This window comes from Falco peregrinus, chromosome Z (genome assembly GCF_023634155.1).
Source record: "Falco peregrinus isolate bFalPer1 chromosome Z, bFalPer1.pri, whole genome shotgun sequence".
In the NCBI taxonomy this organism is placed as follows: Eukaryota; Metazoa; Chordata; class Aves; order Falconiformes; family Falconidae; genus Falco; species Falco peregrinus.
Window position 1 is genome coordinate 40,657,465 of NC_073739.1, and position 20,245 is coordinate 40,677,709.

General features: G+C 38.5%; 1 protein-coding gene across 10 annotated transcripts in view; it reads right to left on the bottom strand.

Annotated features, from left to right (window-relative positions):
• The window catches only part of AOPEP (aminopeptidase O (putative)), a 206,513-nt gene that overhangs the window by 84,146 nt on the left and 102,122 nt on the right, over positions 1 to 20,245 (bottom strand). For all 10 annotated transcript variants that reach the window (XR_008744745.1, XM_055790627.1, XM_055790626.1 and 7 more), the window contains 2 exons: positions 18,615 to 18,658; positions 10,770 to 10,830 (listed from right to left, as the gene is read on the bottom strand). Coding sequence is in view for 9 of the 10 variants with exons in the window: in XM_055790627.1 (XP_055646602.1) it covers positions 10,770 to 10,830; positions 18,615 to 18,658 (105 nt within the window). In the remaining variant the exon portion in view is untranslated. The remainder of the gene's footprint in view (positions 1 to 10,769; positions 10,831 to 18,614; positions 18,659 to 20,245) is intronic.

The following is a 20,245-nucleotide window of genomic DNA, read 5'->3' on the forward strand; positions in this document are numbered from 1 at the left end:
TGAAAATGGCAAGATGACTGGTGCATCTGCATTGCAAGAAGCAGTATATCAGTGGCAGATCAAAATTACTAAAAAAGAAATCCAGTCCAGAATGAGCTCTTGTAAGAACAGCAAGTCCTTCAACTGATTTTGTGCAGTTTTCATGGGGACAGCTTTATTCACTGAAATGGAAAGTTGTTCTGACATCATCCATATTTTGGGAAAGATGGTCATTTATACTGATACCATAAATCCAAATGTTCAGATTCCTCCAGGAGTCTCTGTGATAGTGTAAACATGCTCTTTTCAGATCAGCATGCTGTGTCTTACATTCTTCAACGTAACACCCCTACAGAGACATTATGTTCAAGTCAGACTTGCCCTTCCTGAAAATATCTGGACCACCAAGAAACAGTAACTTTTAGGATGTACTTTCAGGTCATTGCAACATGACTCTCACATACTGTGGCAGGAATATTTTTTCTCAAAGTGGTAATGCAAATACATCCTTCCTATCTGTATTAGCAACCCTGCTTTGTGGGGAAAGTTCCTAGGTAAAGATGAATCACTGTAGCCACCCATTTAGTTCAAGATCAGATTCATAATCTGACAAAGTATCTCTGACTACAAGACCACAGGATCTCTAAATAATATGCTTTTTACTTATTGCTGAATAATAGTATGTAACATAGAATGATATATAACCATATTGCATTATATTATCTATATTATAGTATTTTTAGAGTATGCTAAAATGCTTATTTTTTTCTCTCCTGATTTCACCAGGTGCTTTCACTACTCTACAGGCGCCTCCCTGGAGCAACTGGAAAAGCAGATTCTTGTTTTGATATTTAGGCCTTTGTGCTTGAGAAGTATTCGCACGTGCTGCAACCTTTCAACACAATCCAGATTGCAAAGTACTGCACCTTCCTCCACCAGCAGCAAGAGAATATTTAAAAGACATAACACTTTTCAATACAATCATGTATGGAAATAAACCCTCAGATTTTGGGTTGGCCTAGCACTCTGTTCATTTAAAAGTAATTTGAATCCAGACATTTTGAACCCGGAGGACAAAAATAAGGGCTCAAGTTTCTTTGACATAATAGAACCCTCTATAAAACTCAGTCTGGCTCCATGCAACACCAGCATCCTGGTAGGCAGTGGATAGGTGCTGGCTGGCAAACCACACAGGACTTTGAAAGTCCTTTGTTGTGTTTTTTGTTAGTTTGGTTGTTTGGGTGGGGTTTTTTTATATTTACAGAGAAAAAAAAGTCTGAAGATGGATACTGGACAGTCCTGCACCACTGATGTGACAAGCAGTGTTTCTCTTACAGTACAGAGACTCAAAGAAAATGAGGCAGACCTTATTTCTTGTTGAAGAAATAAAATATATCTTTCAGAGGTACCGACCTCTGTCTTACCGATCCCTTGAAGCAATCAACAATCCTGCCAACAGCTCTAGCAAAGAAACATATTCAAGGCAAAAGTCTGTTAGCCCTCTGGCCATGAAATACTGCTAGCCCATATGCTAAGGATAACAACCATAAACTGAACCATGACTTTTACTGCTCACTTTTGTATTGACCAATAGCTTTGTCAGCCAATAGACTTTTCAAACCTGTCTCTCTCCAGACATCTTCATCTTGGCATTTAAGTTTCACAGTGGGCTTAGAAGGGAGTAGACAGAACAGTTAAAAGCATCCTGGAAAAACATCCCTTTCTTATGGAGATGAAAAGAGTTTTAGATGAATCACTTATTTCCTCCATGATTAAACAGGTGATCATCATCTATATCTTCAGTCTGACTATGATGCACTGCTAAATGAAAAGGGGATGGCTAAAGGTAATATAAACCAGGGAAGGTATTGACATCATTCATGTCAGCTTCTGTGGAAGACAGTGAACTGTTGGAGAGGGAAAGACGACCATTACACAAATTTTGTTACTATCTGCTCTTTAGAAGTACTTCCGTAGCTCAGTGTTTTTGCGGAACATGTGAAAAAAGCATTGGGCTCAAAAGCAAGACCTTCCAACTCTAGCCAGCTGGAAACACAACAGCAGGTTCTGAACCCTCGGGATCACTTTGAGTTTCTGACTGGACCACTGCATGAATCGGCATGTCACAGTTGTTTGGGTCAGCATTACAGAGAGGTACACAGACTTCAGATACATGGTATGTGTTTATACACAGGCATGAAATACCTTTTTCCACATATTCACTCCTTCCAATCCCAGTATGTCTTTCTAAAAGCATAGAAAACTGAGAAATTTTCCAGGAAGTAAAATGTGTGTTTCTTTTAAAAACCCTAGACCACTGGGGAGGGAAGGTGGCAACTTGTTCCCATCACAAAAAATTTTTACCTCTGCTGCATGCCCAACTCTCTATCCTTCTGCACTAAAAAAAAATCAAATATTATTTCCTAAAGCAACATTTGACTTCTCATTATTTCATATCCTGTGTCCAATGCACTAAAACTACTTAAAAGGGACTCCAAACTGGAGAGATTTCAGCCATTTCGAAGGATACTCTTTCCTAATTAATATAGAAAAGCTCATTTCTTGCGAGGTTGTACAAAATGGGGTTTATAACCATAGGACTTTATGGATTGCTTCCATTTGGGAAAGAAAACAGTGGGCAGGTTAAAAAATAATTGGTTGCTAATTTCTGTGCTTTTCTTTGGATGTTTCTACAAGCAGTGGATTAAAAAATCAGTGTTTACTGCTATGCAAGCCAGCTGTGTCCTTATTAGGCAAGCCTCAGTTCCAACTTTTCTGTGTACAAGAGGCCCCATACTCCCTGTCTTTGCTGTTTCCACTCCTTACACATGTAGGTGGGAGAGTGGGAGCTTGGGAATGTGAACTTGATCCAGCATTGATCAGCCAGGCAGCAAACTGTTATTGTTCTTTAGATACCAAACATAACTCCTTTCTAGTAGAGATAAGCTCAACCATCCTGCACATAACTCAGCTTTTGTGTTCAGCAATGCAATTAACAGGATAAGGGAATGAAAATGACTACTTGAGATTTATTAAACTTAAAAGAGATTGTAATGAACAAATGTGTGGAATCCAGTCCACAGTTATTTCAGAAACTGAAGATTTGTTTCAAAGGCACTTCAACTTCTTGAACAACCTATTAGTCTTCATGAAGATTTACTATACTACTACTACTCTACCTGTAAGCTGGATGCATAAAATACTGAGAGGTAGCCTGAAGAAAAACAGAAAGACATTTGTGAAAATCTGTCTTTTGTCTGGAAAGGTAAGCCAGTTTTTAGCAGGTCGTTAAACTAAACCCAGTGAAGTATTCTCCTCAGCCTTAATGCAGACTCACAGTCCCAGCTGAGAATCTCAAAAGCATTTTTTTCTGAAATATTCAACTAATGGCTAAATTAAGACTCCTAAAATTCTTTTTAAAGCTTCACTTTTAGAAGTTAGAATGAGTCAGTGAAAGCCAATCCTTTCAAATATAATATTTAAAAATGAACATCTACATTCAACCTAGACATCAAGTTACTCAGTGCTATGTGGGTGTCTAACCTGAGGCAGCATGGTTTCCAATTTTAGAATTGTGATCATGCAGAAATTCCTAAAAATGCTATTCTGATCTTGAATGTCTGTGGTTTTCTCCTAAGATCAGCAATCACATGCAATGCAGAAGAAACTTACCCCAAATCCTCCAAAACTATAATACTCCTCTAAGCCATGCCTGAACTTGAAGAACTTCAAAATAAATTTGGGTCCTTGCGGACATTTAATGATGTATCATTTTATGTAAGTGATTTTCTTGAATTTCTGAACTGTTCAATATATACCACTACTGTGTCTCATTTAGCAGTATCTTAAGTATAATTTATAGGAAGGGCTACACAAATTACCAGGCCATTTTACTCCAATAACCTTCTTTAGATCAACACAGGATCTATTTAAATAATAACAGACCTTATAGTGTATTTTATAATTTGCTACAAATGAAGTTAACAAATTCTCCATATACTATGGTGTCTCTAGAAAGACTTTCAGATGGATAGTCTTTATCTAAAACGTCTTTCAAAGAGTTAACAACACAGAGAGAAAGTCTGTGCAATCTGTCTTGATTTGTTTCTCTTCATGATTCTTCTGACATTTATGTGCAGTGCAGTACTATACACATTGCTTGATTACATTGGTATATTTTCCAAAATCTCATCTTCTCTTCCAAGAAAATGGGATGCAATGTTGTCAGTACTACTACTAATTTCAGAAAAAACACAGCACTAATAATTCATTTTCAAAAACTTTTTTCTTATTGTGCTTGTTATCATTAAAGACAACAATAATCCATTTATATTGTTGACCTATGCTCATTTAAATTTTTAAAGACTCACAAAATATTTTTCCATCTTTCAGACTGCAAGCTTGCTAATACTACAACAAATACCATTTTTCTTGAGGGAAAATACCTATTCTTCAAAGTATGCTTTTCAGGTAATAAATACCTTTCTTAAACCAGCAGATACACTTCCTTCATATTATTTCTCAGATATGAACTCAATAGAATTCAACTATTAAATCAGTTATATTCTCTGCATTGATGTTAAAATACACACAAAAGTCTACATGTTCAGATAAAAAAACAACGAAGGGTAAGTAGCAAACTTCAGTATTTGAGCAGCAGCATATTATTCTTGTGTCTAATACTTAATACCAACTTTGCAATTAATCTAACAGAGTTACTGTTAAATTTACTTAATAAAGTAAGAAAATTATACCTCTTCATACCTCCCTCTCATTTTTTTTCCCCAAAACACAAGCTTGAGTAAGATTTTCCTACTTAACAGGTCATTTGCACTGCCAATGCCTAAAAATTTACTGTACACTTCAACAAACAACAAGGATTTCTGTTGTTTACTCTCTGCGTGGTGCCATCCACTAATATGCAGGTATTATGTACATCCAGACAGAAAAATTTCAAGATAAGGTAGGACTAGCAATTACAAGAAATATTAAGTGTTAACATAACATAATATTAATTTAACATAAATTAAGTGAAGACTTCAGTTATACTCTGATCCAATTAGAGTGATTCTTCTGCTGGAAAAATTTTCTAGTACCCTCTGTAAAACTTGGGTGAACAACTGCTAAAGATAATTCAGAAATTTAGTAAGAGGACTCTTAAAAAAGACTTGAATGTGACTGTTAGTAAGAGACCATAACTGCTACCCTGTGATGCATTCTCTCCCTTCATCTGTATTTTTGTCTTAATAAAAGGAAACAGGAAATCTATAAAACTTGTAACTAGGGAGAAAGCCAGGAACGTTCTCAACAAACTGTTCTATCAGAAATCATATTAAGTACTTTAGCTGCTGCTGTAACATCCTCCTAAAATTTATGAAACCATAGAAATGTTACTTGCATTGATTCAGAACCCTTTACAAATTATATTTCAGTTCAAATTTTTTTTAATAATTATCCTGTGAGTTTCCTTTCCAATCTATTTCTTCTTCAAGTAGCACAATCCCAGAGCCAGTCATATACAAACAAAACCAAAAATTCTATGAATAAATGAATATTCTCCACTGGAAGATTTCCTTTAACTGTGTACTTCCAGAAATGTAGATTATTTATACATAATATTAGTAGACAGAGCTTAAACTACTCCTTTCCCACAGTAACAAGAAGCAGTACAGAGAGGAAAAAATAAGAATTATTTTTAAATAGCAAAATTCCTAGTATTGTAACAGGAGGCTGTACTCCAACGTTCATTCAGAATAAGAAAGCATGGAGTAGCATTCTTGCAATAAACAGTATGAACTGTACATACCCTGACATACCTGTCGGCAGTACTTACTTTAATCAGGAAATACTGTTTAAGGTAGAGCAGTGGATAAGAATTAAGCTTTAACAGAAGGATAAAGTAGCAAAAGGGACTAGGAGAGGGAGACAGCAGTGCTATCACCTCTTGCAATTTTTTCATAATTTTGAGGGGATGTTTGGTGTGTTTATCCTAGTGCCTGCAATTATGTGATCACGTAAGACTTGTAGAGTACACTGTTATATTTGTTGGAAACTAAAAATCATGAAGGAGTAGGCCAACTACCCTTTTTTTTTCTTTTCTTTTTTTTTTCTCCCTTTCTTTTTTAACAGTAAGAATGAACCTGGAGAAGATTCTTTTCCTAACACAAGTTAACAAATGAAATACACAGCAAGGAACATTCAAGATAGCAAGTTTACCAGTAAATAATAGTATGTTATGAAACAATGCAGTTTCAGAGGCAAAAGAAAAGGTGGTGAAACTGGAATGAGTTAAAAAATACATGTAGGGGTTCGTGAGATGCAGAGACTAATGTTTATTGGTCTACTCAATTAAGAGTGTTACAACTTTGTTGTAACAGTTCAAAATGGGGAAAGACTCAGCATTTTTTAAAAAAGTTTAATTATCTAGGGTAGAATAAGATATTCAGGTGAGAATAACTGGGCAATATAACAGAAAGACAAGTCTGTGCAGAAATGAGACAATCTTCCTCAAGAAACATAAGGTCTTTCAGTCTATAATTAAACATTACATAGACTGAAAGACACAATAGAAACTGTACATAAGAGAACAAATCATCAGCAGTAGGGATGAAGTGGACTTAAATGATTTCATAGGTGTTTTCTAGCTTTAGATCCTGTTTTGTTCCTCTGATTCTACTCCTTGCCAGCTTCACTCATTGAGTAAAGTTAGTGATGTTAAGTCATCACTGCTTGCACATGATGAAAAGTTGCTATAATGAAGATTACTTGATTTGATAAAATATATTTTCAGCAACACAATATGCTCCACCCTATTTAACACCACCATGACATGTTCCCAGAGAAAAATCCTCATGAAAGCTTGTATTTCAGAAATGCTTGCTTTTTATCTCTTCTGTTCCTTTTTGTTTTGTTTGTGAGAAAACCTTCCTGCACAGCAAGCCTGAAGACAACCACTGTGCTGTGGCACTCTTCCATGTAAGAAAGAATTGGCCAGGCATTACCACACACCCTTTTCATAACATTAACCTTTACAAAGATGCCATGGAAAAACCCACAGTAACTATAAAATACAAAAATTCTCATATGGGATAGATATAAAGGAACCACATTCTAACTCAATTTTCAGAATAGACAGCATGATGTGTATTTCCCAGTCCCATTACTTAAGACAGTCTCTCCAGTAAGGAAGCTTCCTTTCCAAATGCAGTGAAGTCTCAGAGAGTATTTGTAAATTTGAAATGTTTAAATTATCAGTCAAGTCATTTCTCATACATATGCACTAAAGCACTAAGAAATACCTCTAAGAGTAGCTGCTGCAGAATGAAGAGTGACTAACTGTCATGTTACAGGACTCCATTTACTATGTCCGTAAAATAAGAGTGGTAAAAGTTGCTGATTTCTATGTAGGGCACAGGGTGCTGCTTCTCTGCCTTTGGGACATCTTTGGATTCACCAGCTGCTTTTCAGTTGCTCCAGAACTCAAGAAAGGCAGTCAGCTGCAGCGGACACTGTCCCTCACACTGCTCACACTGCCTGACTGGCTGGCTCCGCTGTATGACTTTGCCCAAAGGAACTGACAGAAACCTTCCTCTACACACACCCTAGCCCACTCACCTGGCGACACATGAGAGAGAGTAGGTCTGTTCTGTGGCGTTCCTGGGTTGCTATTTATGATGCAAGTAGTTCACCTGCATGTAAGAAAGTGGTCTACGTGCCTTCACACAGATTCGTTGTACTAGCCAAGTCAATAGCTTGCTGAAATAAAGATAATCTAAATACTTTTAAAGGGGGTTTCAGTATCAGCTCCTGTACAGCACACGAGTACATTTATACTTCTCTAATCAGTAAATACAGTCATATTTACATTATAGATACAAACATATTGAGAGCTCCTAAGCAACCTCTACAGTCTTAGTCAGGAATAAGGGCTCCCCAAAGGATTTAATAAAGCAAAAAGGAAATAAAGTTTCCTATTCACTGAATTACAACAACTCCAGTTCTTTCAATAAAATGGAAATTAGCTCCCTAAGGCAACAAGGGTAAATCAGCAAAACTGTTCTTGAGGGAAGAGGTCAGCATGCTGAAGCTCAGAAGCAGAATACTAAATCAGCACCATTCCTGCTCACGTTGTTTCTACAGAACAGCCAAACTACCAGGGAAATCTCTAGTCTTTAAGAAAATTCACAATGATCTATCAACAAGCCACTTGGGTGTGGAAATATTTTTGATACATGTTTTGCTTACACAATCAATAGATACTTGCAGGGCATAATGAAACTATTCACTGTTCATTCTGATCAACTTATGGTAGTCAGGAAAACAGAGTTCAGTTTTCATCAGAATCAAAACAATTTTCAATGTTTTTGTCTGCTCCCATCTACCTTATTTGTGATTTTTAGAGTTGATTGTGGGACACTAATAAGGCACATCCTTAAAGAGATATGTGTAAGTATGATGCCAGAAAACTCTTCCATCTCAGACAGACAGTTCAGCATCTTACAACTACAGCTGTGCAACACCAATTACTCCCCTATGCCAGCTGTTCTACAATGTATTGAATTTTTTATCAGGCACAAAACCTTGTTCAAAACATAGCATAAAATCAAGGCCGCTTTTCAAGCAATGACTGAACATCAAGATGCATAATGATATTTACTGTCCTGTCCTTTTCTCTCTTCCAATTAAAGCTAATTATAGTTTCAGCAATTTTATAGAAAAAAACCCAAACTCCACCTTGATTTTGTAGTGTCTTCAAATATTAGTCTTTGAACATTTTGATTTCAGGATAAAACTTCCCAAGGAACCTTGTACAGCATGCAGAGAACAATGGACATGCACACCTCTAAAGCTGTCAAGGGAAGAGCTCAACCACAGTGTCTGGGTACAGCTCAAGTTCAGTGACCACTGCTTACTCTGTTGAGCTCTGCACCTATTTTGACAATTCTACCTGCAACTATACTAACTCCTCAGAGCCTCAGCCATGCTGTCTCAGTACTTTCACTTTAGCCCATGCGAACCAGGACTTACTCTAACTCTTCAAAGCGTGGTGGTTTTTTTAGATGCTAATGCAAATTGGAAACAAATGCAAGCACTGTGTAAGCACTAGGGTCTGTACTGAGAACATCTTTACTGGCGACATGGACAGTGAGATCAAGTGCACCTTCAACAAGTTTGCCAACAACACCAAGCTGTGTGGTGCAGTCAACATGCTGGAGGGAAGCGGTGCCATTCAGAGGACCCTTGGCAGGCTGGGGAGCTGGGCCCATGCAAACCTCATGAAGTTGAACAAGGCCAAGTGCAAGGTCCTGCACCTGCGCTGCACCAGTCCCCAGAACCAATATGGCCTGGGCAGAGAATGGATTGGGAGCAGCCCTGAGGAGAAGGCCCTGGGGATGCTGGTGATGAAAAGTTCAACATGAGCTGGCAACACGCGCTTGCAGCCCAGAAAGCCAACCGTATCCTGGGCTGCATCAAAAGAAGTGTGGCCAGCAGGTCGAGGGAGGTGATTCTCCCCCTCTACTCTGCACTGGTGAGACCCCTCCTGGAGCACTGCGTTCAGGTCTGGGGTCCCCAACATAAGAAGGACATGGGCCTGTTGCAACAAGTCCAGAAAGAAGTGGGCCATGAAGATGATCAGAGGCTGGAGCACCTCTCCTATGAGACAGGCTGAGAGAGGTGGGGTTGCTCAGCCTGGAGAAGAGAAGGCTCTGGGCAGACCTTACAGTATACTTGCAGGGGGCTTATAAGAAAGATGGGGACAGACTTTTCAGTAGGGCCTGTAGTGACAGGGCAGGGGGTAACGGCTTTAAACTGGAAGAGGGTGGGTTTAGATTAGATATTAGGAGGAAATTGTTCACTGTGAGGGTGGTGAGGCACTGGCACGGGTTGCCCAGAGAAGCTGTGGCTGCCCCATCCCTGGAACTGCTCAAGGCCAGGCTGGATGAGGCTTTGGGCAACCTGGTCTAGTGGCTCATGTCCATGGCAGGGGGCTTGGAACTACATGATCTTTAAGGTCCCTTCCAACAGAACCCAAACTATTCTATGATTCTATACATCCCAAGCAACCTAGGGGATGCCAAATTAGGGGAAATCAGTTAGAAATTGAGCCCCAAGTATATAATAATAACTTCATTTGTGTCAAAGTGTTTTTCAGGACGATTTATACAGAGGTATCTTTCATCAGTTAATGTCAATTTTCAACCAAAACATATAATTGCAGCCTCCACATAGCACAGACACAACTAAGCATTTTCACTTCACAGAATTTAAAATGTTCATATGAAAACTTTTACTATTAAAAGCAGAAAATAGTGCTCAGTCTCAACTGCAACAAAGCTGGAACACCAATGTAACATGTTACCCATGCAGCAGATTCATGAGCAAGTCACAATATTCACAAAATATCTACAAATAATTTAACATTTAATTACTGCTGTCAGTATGGCTTTCCAGTAATTCACATACTGACAACTGTGAACAACGCTGCTTACATTTAGTAGAGTCCACCACTATATTGTAAAGCATACTTCCATGTGACTACAGTATTAATAAGCAATAGAATAAGTTTTGTAAGATTTGCCCTTTTACAGGTTTGTTGAGACAATGGTAGAAGCAAAAACCTGCAAACAATAAAAGCTAAACCCATATAAAGATGTGGAAAACAGCCATCGTCAAAACTGTTTATTTAAAACCATACCATTTATAAGGTCACGTAATTATTTAAATAACATATAATGTAGCAAGAAATACAAGACTGCAGAAGGAACTGGGAACTAGTAGTTTGCATTTACCTTTGGTATTCCGGGAGTGTCAAGCCAATTCTGGATGATACTTTCTACAGTTAACCCAGATCTTAAAAATAAATAAAAAATTAAAAAATAAATTAGAAGGCACACAAAAACCCACCAATTTTTCCACATAAAAATTAACCCTTTAGAAGCTGAACAAAACCCTGAATTCCAAGTACTGGTTGTACTGCAGTGGTACTACATTCTTGGTTTTTTTTAATGAATTATACCATCAGAGGTGATATAAGCAAATCAAAGACAGATTACGTTTTGTGTGCTTAAAACTCAAATGATAAATTCAGTGCTTATGAGGATTGACAAAGAAAGTGTAAGACAGTAACATGCATTTATGAAACATGTAAAGTATGAACAGATGCCCCACTTATTGAGTGCATCTTTGTTTCTTTACAGAAAAAAAATCAACCCCCAAGTAAATTTAGCTGCAGACATTCATACCCAATATTTTATTTCAGAAGCAGCTTAAATGTAAATATAAAATACTAAAGAAAATGAAACTAAATACAACTTCCTTAAACTTTTTGTTCTTAAAAGGCACTGGTGGTTATTAATCCTCAAAGTCACCAAGTATCTAATAGATGTTAGTTTCATCTTTTATGCACTTTCTTTATATCCTGATAATATTCACAGTAAAGTCACAGAATAGTCTGCAGCCCCAACAAAAGGAACAGTTTTTCATGATCAAGATGTGTGGGACTGAAATAACTACAGGCATAAGTATTTGCAAATTCAGTTCTATTTCCTCTTTCACTTTGTAAGCAACTTCTGTTGCATTTACTTCAACTCTGGTTGAAGTCTTCCCAACTTGCAGGGAAGCCAATTAAAAAAAAAAATTTTTTAAAAAGTCACACTGTCCTTGCAGGATGCCAGTACTGAAAAAAGGAACTTGACGGTAAACGTTCTAAGAAGTGGAACAGATGTGCATGGTAATGCCTCGGGAAGACTCATTCTAATACTTGTAGCTACCTTCACATGTGTAATCTAGACCCATAACCAAACCAGCATTCATGGAAAGAACACCCATTTCAAAGCTCTGAAACAGGAAGGTAAGCAACCCAATACAATTTTTATTTGAATTACGTAAAATAGAAGTTGCCTTTCTTCCCCCCAACCCCTGACAAATTTGTACTCAAAAGTCTGACCCTAAAGGAGGTTGATTTATGGACTGTACCAGTGACTAAGAAGGATTTTTAATGAATACATCAGTCATTTTTACTGAACGATTTTTAAACACCTTTAAATATTACCTTTCACTATGCCAATGGGAGAGAGATCAATCACTGTTATGTCAGACATGCAAATGGGAAAACTAAGGCTTAGCGATCTTACAGAGTCTCCAAAGTATATGTTAGTGGATGACCGTGGAACACAGAGTAAAAATTTCTGTGTTTATTGATCATAGTTATTACATTTACTTAACTTACTTTAGTTTTATTTGGAATGACCAGTGATTTAAATCACTAATATTAACAGATGTACCAACAGCACTTTTCCAGACATGGCTTACATCCCGAGTTAGATATTCTTATCCTTGTTGAATCAATGATGAAAAATCTACCCTCCATCTCCAAGCAGAACTATGTGCTAGCATTCCTTTGAGGTAGAATTAACAGCTACAACCTCTACTCTACAACACTGTGGTGGGAGATCTGCCATCCCTACTTAGACTGAGCAGTATTCTGGAGGAAGCCTATTAGTGAGCAGGTCTACCTAAGAGAAAAAAATGCTGCCAATGTGAGTTAGGGGTGGGAGAATCTGATCAAAATAGAGTCAGGCTTCTTACTGAGCAATTGTTCAAAAGTGTATGCAAGAAACAAGTAATCCATTCAATAAGCTTGTCCAACATACATAGGGATTTTGTAACAAAGACAAAAAACAGACTCCAAGTGCCTTAAATATAAGAAAGTCTTGCCTTACAGTGGTGCCTTATGTCATTCAGCTACTAAGATATGCTTGCATACACAGGCTATAGCATCATACTGAAAATTAGAAGAAGCTACAAATTAAACAAAAAGAACATTCAAATTACAATGACAATAAAGTCATTTATACATGCTTTCATTTTCTATTAATAGTTTTCTTCAGCTTTTGATCAGTTACATCTTGTAGTGCAGGACAAGGAGCCCTCATGCAGAAACAGCTCTGGTCTGTTTGTCGCTGGTAATGTATTACGATAGCTCAGGTAATTTATGTCTAAACTTCACTTCAACAGTGTCTTTATAAGAAAGAGATGACATACCAGCCTGGCTGAGATGACTTTAAAAGTCCCAGAAGGAAGAACAATTCCCATAGAGACAAAGAAAACTTCCTAATCACTAAATGTGAAGTGTCAGAGCACTTCCTGTAACATTACGAGATCACAGACTATCACAGACAAACAAAAATTTCCCTCTGATCATCTTGTTCAAATGATTGCAGCAGTCAAACAGAAGCATTTCTACATGGCCAGGATTATGAATTTTCAGGAAACGCTGCATGTCTGATCACTATATATATGTGTGTATATATATATGTGTGTGTGTATATATATATATATGTAACTGAACATGTATGTCACGTTTGTAATGTGTTCTACATGCAAATGAATTACTAAGCATCCAGATTTGGTCAGCTCTTAGTAACACCTTGTTATTTGTGCAAAGTTATTATATTTAGAGCATTTGATTGCTGTATTTTTCAGGCTTATATTTAGCTTCACCGTACCACAGTGCTCTAAAAATTGGTGTCTATTCTAAGTTAGTTAGCTGAGTCCATTCCACAGGGAATGTAGAGAAAGGGTATTTCCCAACAGTAAGCCAATTCACCTCCTCAGGATGACTTTTTTCTGGAGTTCTTATTTCTTGTCTGTTTACTACAGGAAAGCACATACAGGACTAACTGAAAACCCGACACACAAATTTTGCATAGTCAAGGGTAGACCAGGTGGATCATTCCATTTATTCTGCCTCAAGCAGAATAATCAGAGTAACATTTTTTTTGTTATTGCATCAATCAAAACCAATACATCTCAGTGTTCCAATGCTAGCAGCTAGGAAAAAACACCCTTGCTTGTGCATTTAATTTGTTTTACTTAGGGATAAGAACCACAGTCTTACAATTCCAGTTTGTCCTTCCCTACCCCTGCCCCCTGAAACTAAACTTTAAGTGTGAGATTTCCTCAGAAAAGAAAAAAAATCTATGCAAATAACCTATGCTACATTTGCTGTGTATAGCCTTTTTTTAATATACCCTCTATTTCTTTTAAAGCCAACAACAGGTCATTTCAAAACACTGGCTTTGAAATGGGCTTAGGCCAGTGAAGGGAATTGCACTGTTTTGACACCATACTAATTCAGGCAGAAACACCACTAGTAAGTTGCTCATCTTCTCTAAAAATGCTGAAATTTTTCTCAAAGGCAAAGACAAAACACTACTATTTCTTTGCCTGCAGCACCCTCAGTTTCAGGTAAACACCGGTCATGTGCCTATATGTAGTCCTCTTTGTACTTGCGCACACCTTTTTTTTCTTTTTTCTTTCCAACTTAAGACATTCTTGTTGGCACCCATCAAAAAAAGCAATTTGTTTTAGCAGTTGACAGCCATTCCCTCTTTCCCCCCCAGTCTATTAGTAATATGCAGGCTATCGCAAAGATAGACTGACTGTGTTGAGAGTCAATAGGGAACGGTGAAGTCCTTGGAAAGGTTTCCACGAACTTATTGGTCTTCAGATCAAGTCCCCAAAATAGATCACAAACAGACTGCTATTTCAAAATAAATGTCCTAGAGAAAGGACACAGGGCCTGATATTTCTAGGGGCTGCAGTTCAGTAAAGCATCCATATTCAGAAACGCACTTTCCACCTGCTCATGTTGCAATTATGCAGCTGTAAGGACTTAAATCTGGTGGGGGTGTGTGTGTGTTTTCCTGAATGGCCTTCTGCTTAAGGCACTGTATTGGACTGTGAGATCTGAGTTCAGTTGACTGGCACTATTAACAGAACTCTTAGAAGGCTGGGCAGGCTCTTCAGTAGCTTTGTACTACAGTTCCGTCCCGTAAAATGAGAATGCAGTTACATCCATTATCTTATCCCTTGTCTATTTGTTTAGACAATAAGCTGATCAGCCTAGGAATGATCACCTAACGTGCATATGTGCTGTTCATGGCAAGATTCAATGCTTCAGAGCCATGTCTGTAAAATACTAACATTAATGATAATTTGAAAATTAGCACTGTCAAAGATGTCTATATATCGTTTTCATTGCACAAGGCTCCAAGGCACTCTACAAACTAACACAAACCTACTTAATTCCTCAATCAAGAAGAAACCACTTTTAGAATAAGATGTTGCAGCAAATGAACAGTGCACATGAACGTATGCAAATTTTTTTCTTTTTTTTTCTTTGTAAAAACAATTAAGTCTGCTATATCCAACTAAAAATACTTCAATAAGCATATCTGCTTCATCTGGATATACACATTCGTCACATCAGTCATTTTCAAAGTAAGCCACTCCAGCTAAATACGGAGGCATAGTTAGAGCATTCAAGTAGTAGTGCCTGATGAGTGATTCTGTCAGCTAGCCATAGCTTCCTGCAGATAAGATTTCCTTTGGGTTTTGTCCAGCATATACATTCTGGCTTAAAAAAAAAATGCAGGAATCAAAACCACTGGGAAAAAATGTTTGCCAGTGATCTGCTTTGGGAGTTAGGTGCCTACCAGCTGTTTGTCTCAATCAACATCACCACATCCGTGACAATGTGAGTAACAAAGAAAGCAAATATGAAAGAGACATATACCTCTATAGCTGCATAGTTTGAAACTGCAGCATTACTTTCACACTGATTTAGTACTTAACTGACAGTTTATGAAGACATCCAGCATGGTTAGTAAGCCTCGGTTATTAACAGTACAAATAGAAGAGCTGTAACGCAAGCCTTCCTTTGTCTATCATGTAGTATTAAAACCATAGCTTTATTAGTACACTTATTTATTTTATTGAGTGCAATTAAATACAAAAAAATACTATCAGAAAACCCCAAAGAACAGGACTGACCTGCTCAAAAAAATCTGCAGTTGTAAAGAGCACAAACAGATGCAACTCTGATTTATCTGAGGCTGGCAAAACTCACCCTATATTACACAGACTTAAAAACACGAGTCTTTGCAGTGCTCACATGTTGGGCAGATGTGGAGAGAATCAGTTTACAGCAAAGACTATGGGTTTAAGCCTCGAGGAGAACAGAGCCACTGGGAGTTTTATCAGGTCTAGTGCACTGTGATATACAGACACATACGAGGCTTTTTTGTTGTTGTTTGGTTTAGGTTTGGGTTTTTTTTAATATAGTGAAGTTCCAAATTATAGATCAGGAAATAAGATGCCTCAGACAGGTGGGAAGTATTCTAGATTTTCTAAAGAAAGGCCAAGATAATGTAAGACTATAGCCAGTGAATGTTATATTTTAAAGGGCTTTGAAAACAGAGGATAATGATAGGTATTTGCTTGTCCTTCTTGCCGTTAGCCCTTCACATACAGAAATAATGTTTCTTAAGGGCAAGTTAGGAAATTCTAAAGGACCAGAAGGTAGTGCTAGGCCTGTCTGGTGTCCGCATTCAGCCTCTGTCCAGAAACAGGAGGATCCTGCCTTGCAGAACGGATTCCTACAGCTAACATGCCATTAATACTGAGTCAGTGCAGCAAGTGAAGTAGCCCTACAAACCAGGCATTTAATCACCCTCTGAGTACAGAAAACAGCAAAAAACAATGACTGCCACTTAAGAAGTAAAGTCCACATCTATCTTGGCACTGCTTATCACTGTGAATTACTAAAAAATCTCCTGTAACTAAAAACTAAAGGAATTAAGTACTGAAAGAGTGAGAATCTTAGATATAGTCTGCTGTATCCAATAGCAGAAAGCTAATGTTGTATTATTGTGATGTCATACTTACAGAAAAATTCCACACTGTTGTATGATGGCTTTCTAAATATTAATCCAATTCTCATGACCGAAGTCTCCCATAAGCCAAATTCTACACCTAGCTACAGTAGTTTGCCTTTGTTACCACAGCTGAGGGCAGAATTTGTCTTGATTCCCTACTAATAATTTTTTTCTTCCTTTTTTTTTTTCATTATTAAGTCCAGCCTCCATTACAAACTTCAGTATTTTAGAATGCTTAATATTTTTCAAGTAAGAAGCATTGAGTTTAACCATTAAAATTTTACTTGACTTTTTTTAATTGACTTTTACTGCACAAGTCTGGGAGGTTTTGTATACTATGAAGAATTTTGTTGCTCTCATCTTAAAATGCACTTCATTCCTAAAACGAATTTTGTGCAAAAAAATCACTCAACAGCAGATGATCTCTAAAAATATTCTGGTTTTATCCTTCCTCCCTTTGTTTTTACCTCAGGCTAGTATTTCTGTACTAACAACAGAATACATTCAAGAATGAAAAAACGTCTTTGTAGCAGATAAGAAATAAAGGCTTTCTGTATATCCAGATTTTCTATGATTCTTGGCATTGCTATTGATATTTGCACCCAAAGTAATTTTGGCAGTAGGTAAGTTCATATATGCTATATGTCTGATTGTAAAATGAATTACCACAGATCTAAAATTATGTTCATACACTCTGTGTGATGCAAGAAATACTTCTTTTTGCATTAGTTGGAAGTTTAAACATTTTGGCATGTTTCTAGGCAGAAAAAAATCATACGCTTATTCAAATAACATTTTGCATTGGGATTGGACTTCAGAGAAACACAAATAAAAAAAGGAAGGAAAACAGATTCCATTAACAAATCAATATATAATCATGCCATTAAATGAAACACTTTCCCATATTCCATTTAATATTCCTGATTATATTTGGGCTGGAAAGCCGTATCTAATGATACGAACAAAGTATCATCTTATGGTACATCACTGGAAAATGTAACACCACTGAGACTAAACTCACGATGCCACAAAACACATTATCTCAATGACATCTAGCTTCTCTGTCCCTCACACCCTAAGAACAGAAGTATTTCACTAAAAACCCCAATACATTTGACATGAATATCTTGAATATCTTCTTTTTTCTCAAACTGCTCACTCAGATTTATGAAGACTTTGGGAATCCTACTCCATAAAATTGCATTTTTCAGGTGAATACATTATTTTTAACAATTGTAATATGCAAAGTTCCACTACAAAAAAAACCTGTGTTTGTAGCACAGTCTGTAGTAGCACAGAACAAACCAACAGATAATCAGGTATAGATTCAAAGCTCTGCTAAGGACTAAATGTATCATCTTCAACCAGTTACAGTTACATGTAGGAGGATTTTGAAGGACATGTCAGGCAATTAACACTGGATTTCCACGAGTATTTTCCATCCTTCCCTGTTTGGCACATTGTATGACAGGGAGGGGATGGTACCAGACTAGCGCTTGAGAAAAAAATTCATCTTCTCCAGTTTCCCAGATCCACAACAAAGCTCTGGCCTCCTTGCTCTAAGGTGCCATGTGCTGAATGCAGCTGGGAGGAGAATCACAGATTAATTTGAGCCTGCAGCTGTGCCTGGCACTTCACATCACATAGTGAGCACAGGACCCCACTGGTGCCCTAACATGCAAGCTAGAGGCACTGCTTGGGGATGGAGCATGGGATAGCAATAACATGGCAAGTCTCATATTTTTTGTGTATGTATGTATGTATGAGAATTTTCAGAGAAAGATACACACGCACACTTGAAAAAAACAAGCAGAAAAGTATTAAAGAAATCCTACTATTTCTGGATAGCAAGGCTGATACTTAAATTTCATTTCTACTTTATTCTTTGATTTTTCTAGCCTGGTTCTCACTTACTTCTGTTGCTCAGGGATGTCTTCCAACAACATACAAAGAAAATCCTGGAAAACAAACAAAGAACCAGCATTAGTATGATTATGAAGACAACAGTCTGAATTGCTAGTGAGCAGTTTAAAGACTGCTGGTAACAGAATGATAATAAAGAAGTTTCTATCATAGAATGGTTTCTGTTGGAAGGGACCTTAAAGATCATGTAGTTCCAAGCCCCCTGCCATGGACATGAGCCACTAGACCAGGTTGCCCAAAGCCTCATCCAGCCTGGCCTTGAGCAGTTCCAGGGATGGGGCAGCCACAGCTTCTCTGGGCAACCCGTGCCAGTGCCTCACCACCCTCACAGTGAACAATTTCCTCCTAATATCTAATCTAAACCCACCCTCTTCCAGTTTAAAGCCGTTACCCCCTGCCCTGTCACTACAGGCCCTACTGAAAAGTCTGTCCCCATCTTTCTTATAAGCCCCCTGCAAGTATACTGTAAGGTCTGCCCAGAGCCTTCTCTTCTCCAGGCTGAGCAACCCCACCTCTCTCAGCCTGTCTCATAGGAGAGGTGCTCCAGCCTCTGATCATCTTCATGGCCCACTTCTTTCTGGACTTGTTGCAACAGGCCCATGTCCTTCTTATGTTGGGGACCCCAGACCTGAACGCAGTGCTCCAGGAGGGGTCTCACCAGTGCAGAGTAGAGGGGGAGAATCACCTCCCTCGACCTGCTGGCCACACTTCTTTTGATGCAGCCCAGGATACGGTTGGCTTTCTGGGCTGCAAGCGCGTGTTGCCAGCTCATGTTGAACTTTTCATCACCAGCATCCCCAGGGCCTTCTCCTCAGGGCTGCTCCCAATCCATTCTCTGCCCAGGCCATATTGGTTCTGGGGACTGGTGCAGCGCAGGTGCAGGACCTTGCACTTGGCCTTGTTCAACTTCATGAGGTTTGCATGGGCCCAGCTCCCCAGCCTGCCAAGGGTCCTCTGAATGGCACCGCTTCCCTCCAGCATGTTGACTGCACCACACAGCTTGGTGTTGTTGGCAAACTTGTTGAAGGTGCACTTGATCTCACTGTCCATGTTGCCAGCAAAGACGATGAATAGCACTGGACCCAGTACGAACCACTAAGGAACGTCACTTGTCACTGGTCTCTTCCTGACATGGAGCTGTTGACCACAACTCTTTGAGTGCGACCATCCAGACAATTCTTTATCCATTCAGTGGTCCTCCTGCCAAACCCATGTCTCTCCAGTTTAGAGACAAGGATGTCATGTGGGACAGTATCAAAAGCTTTGCACAAGCCCAGGTAGATAATGTCTGTCACTCTTCCCTCATCTGTCAATGCTGCAACCCCATCACAGAAGGCCACCAAATTTGCCAGGCACAACTTGCCCTTTGTGAAGCCCATGCTGGCTGCCACCAATCACTTCCTTATTTTCTGCATGCCTTCACAGAGTTTCCAGGAGGATCTGCCCCATGATCTTGCTAGGAGGTGAGACTCAATAGACTGTAGTTCCCTGGGTCTTCCTTATTTCTGTTTTTAAAAATTTTTACCTTCTTCCAGTCCATGGGGACTTCTCTCAACTACCACGGCTTCTCAAATATGATGGATAGGGGCTTAGCCACTTCATGTGCCCGTTCCCTCAGGACC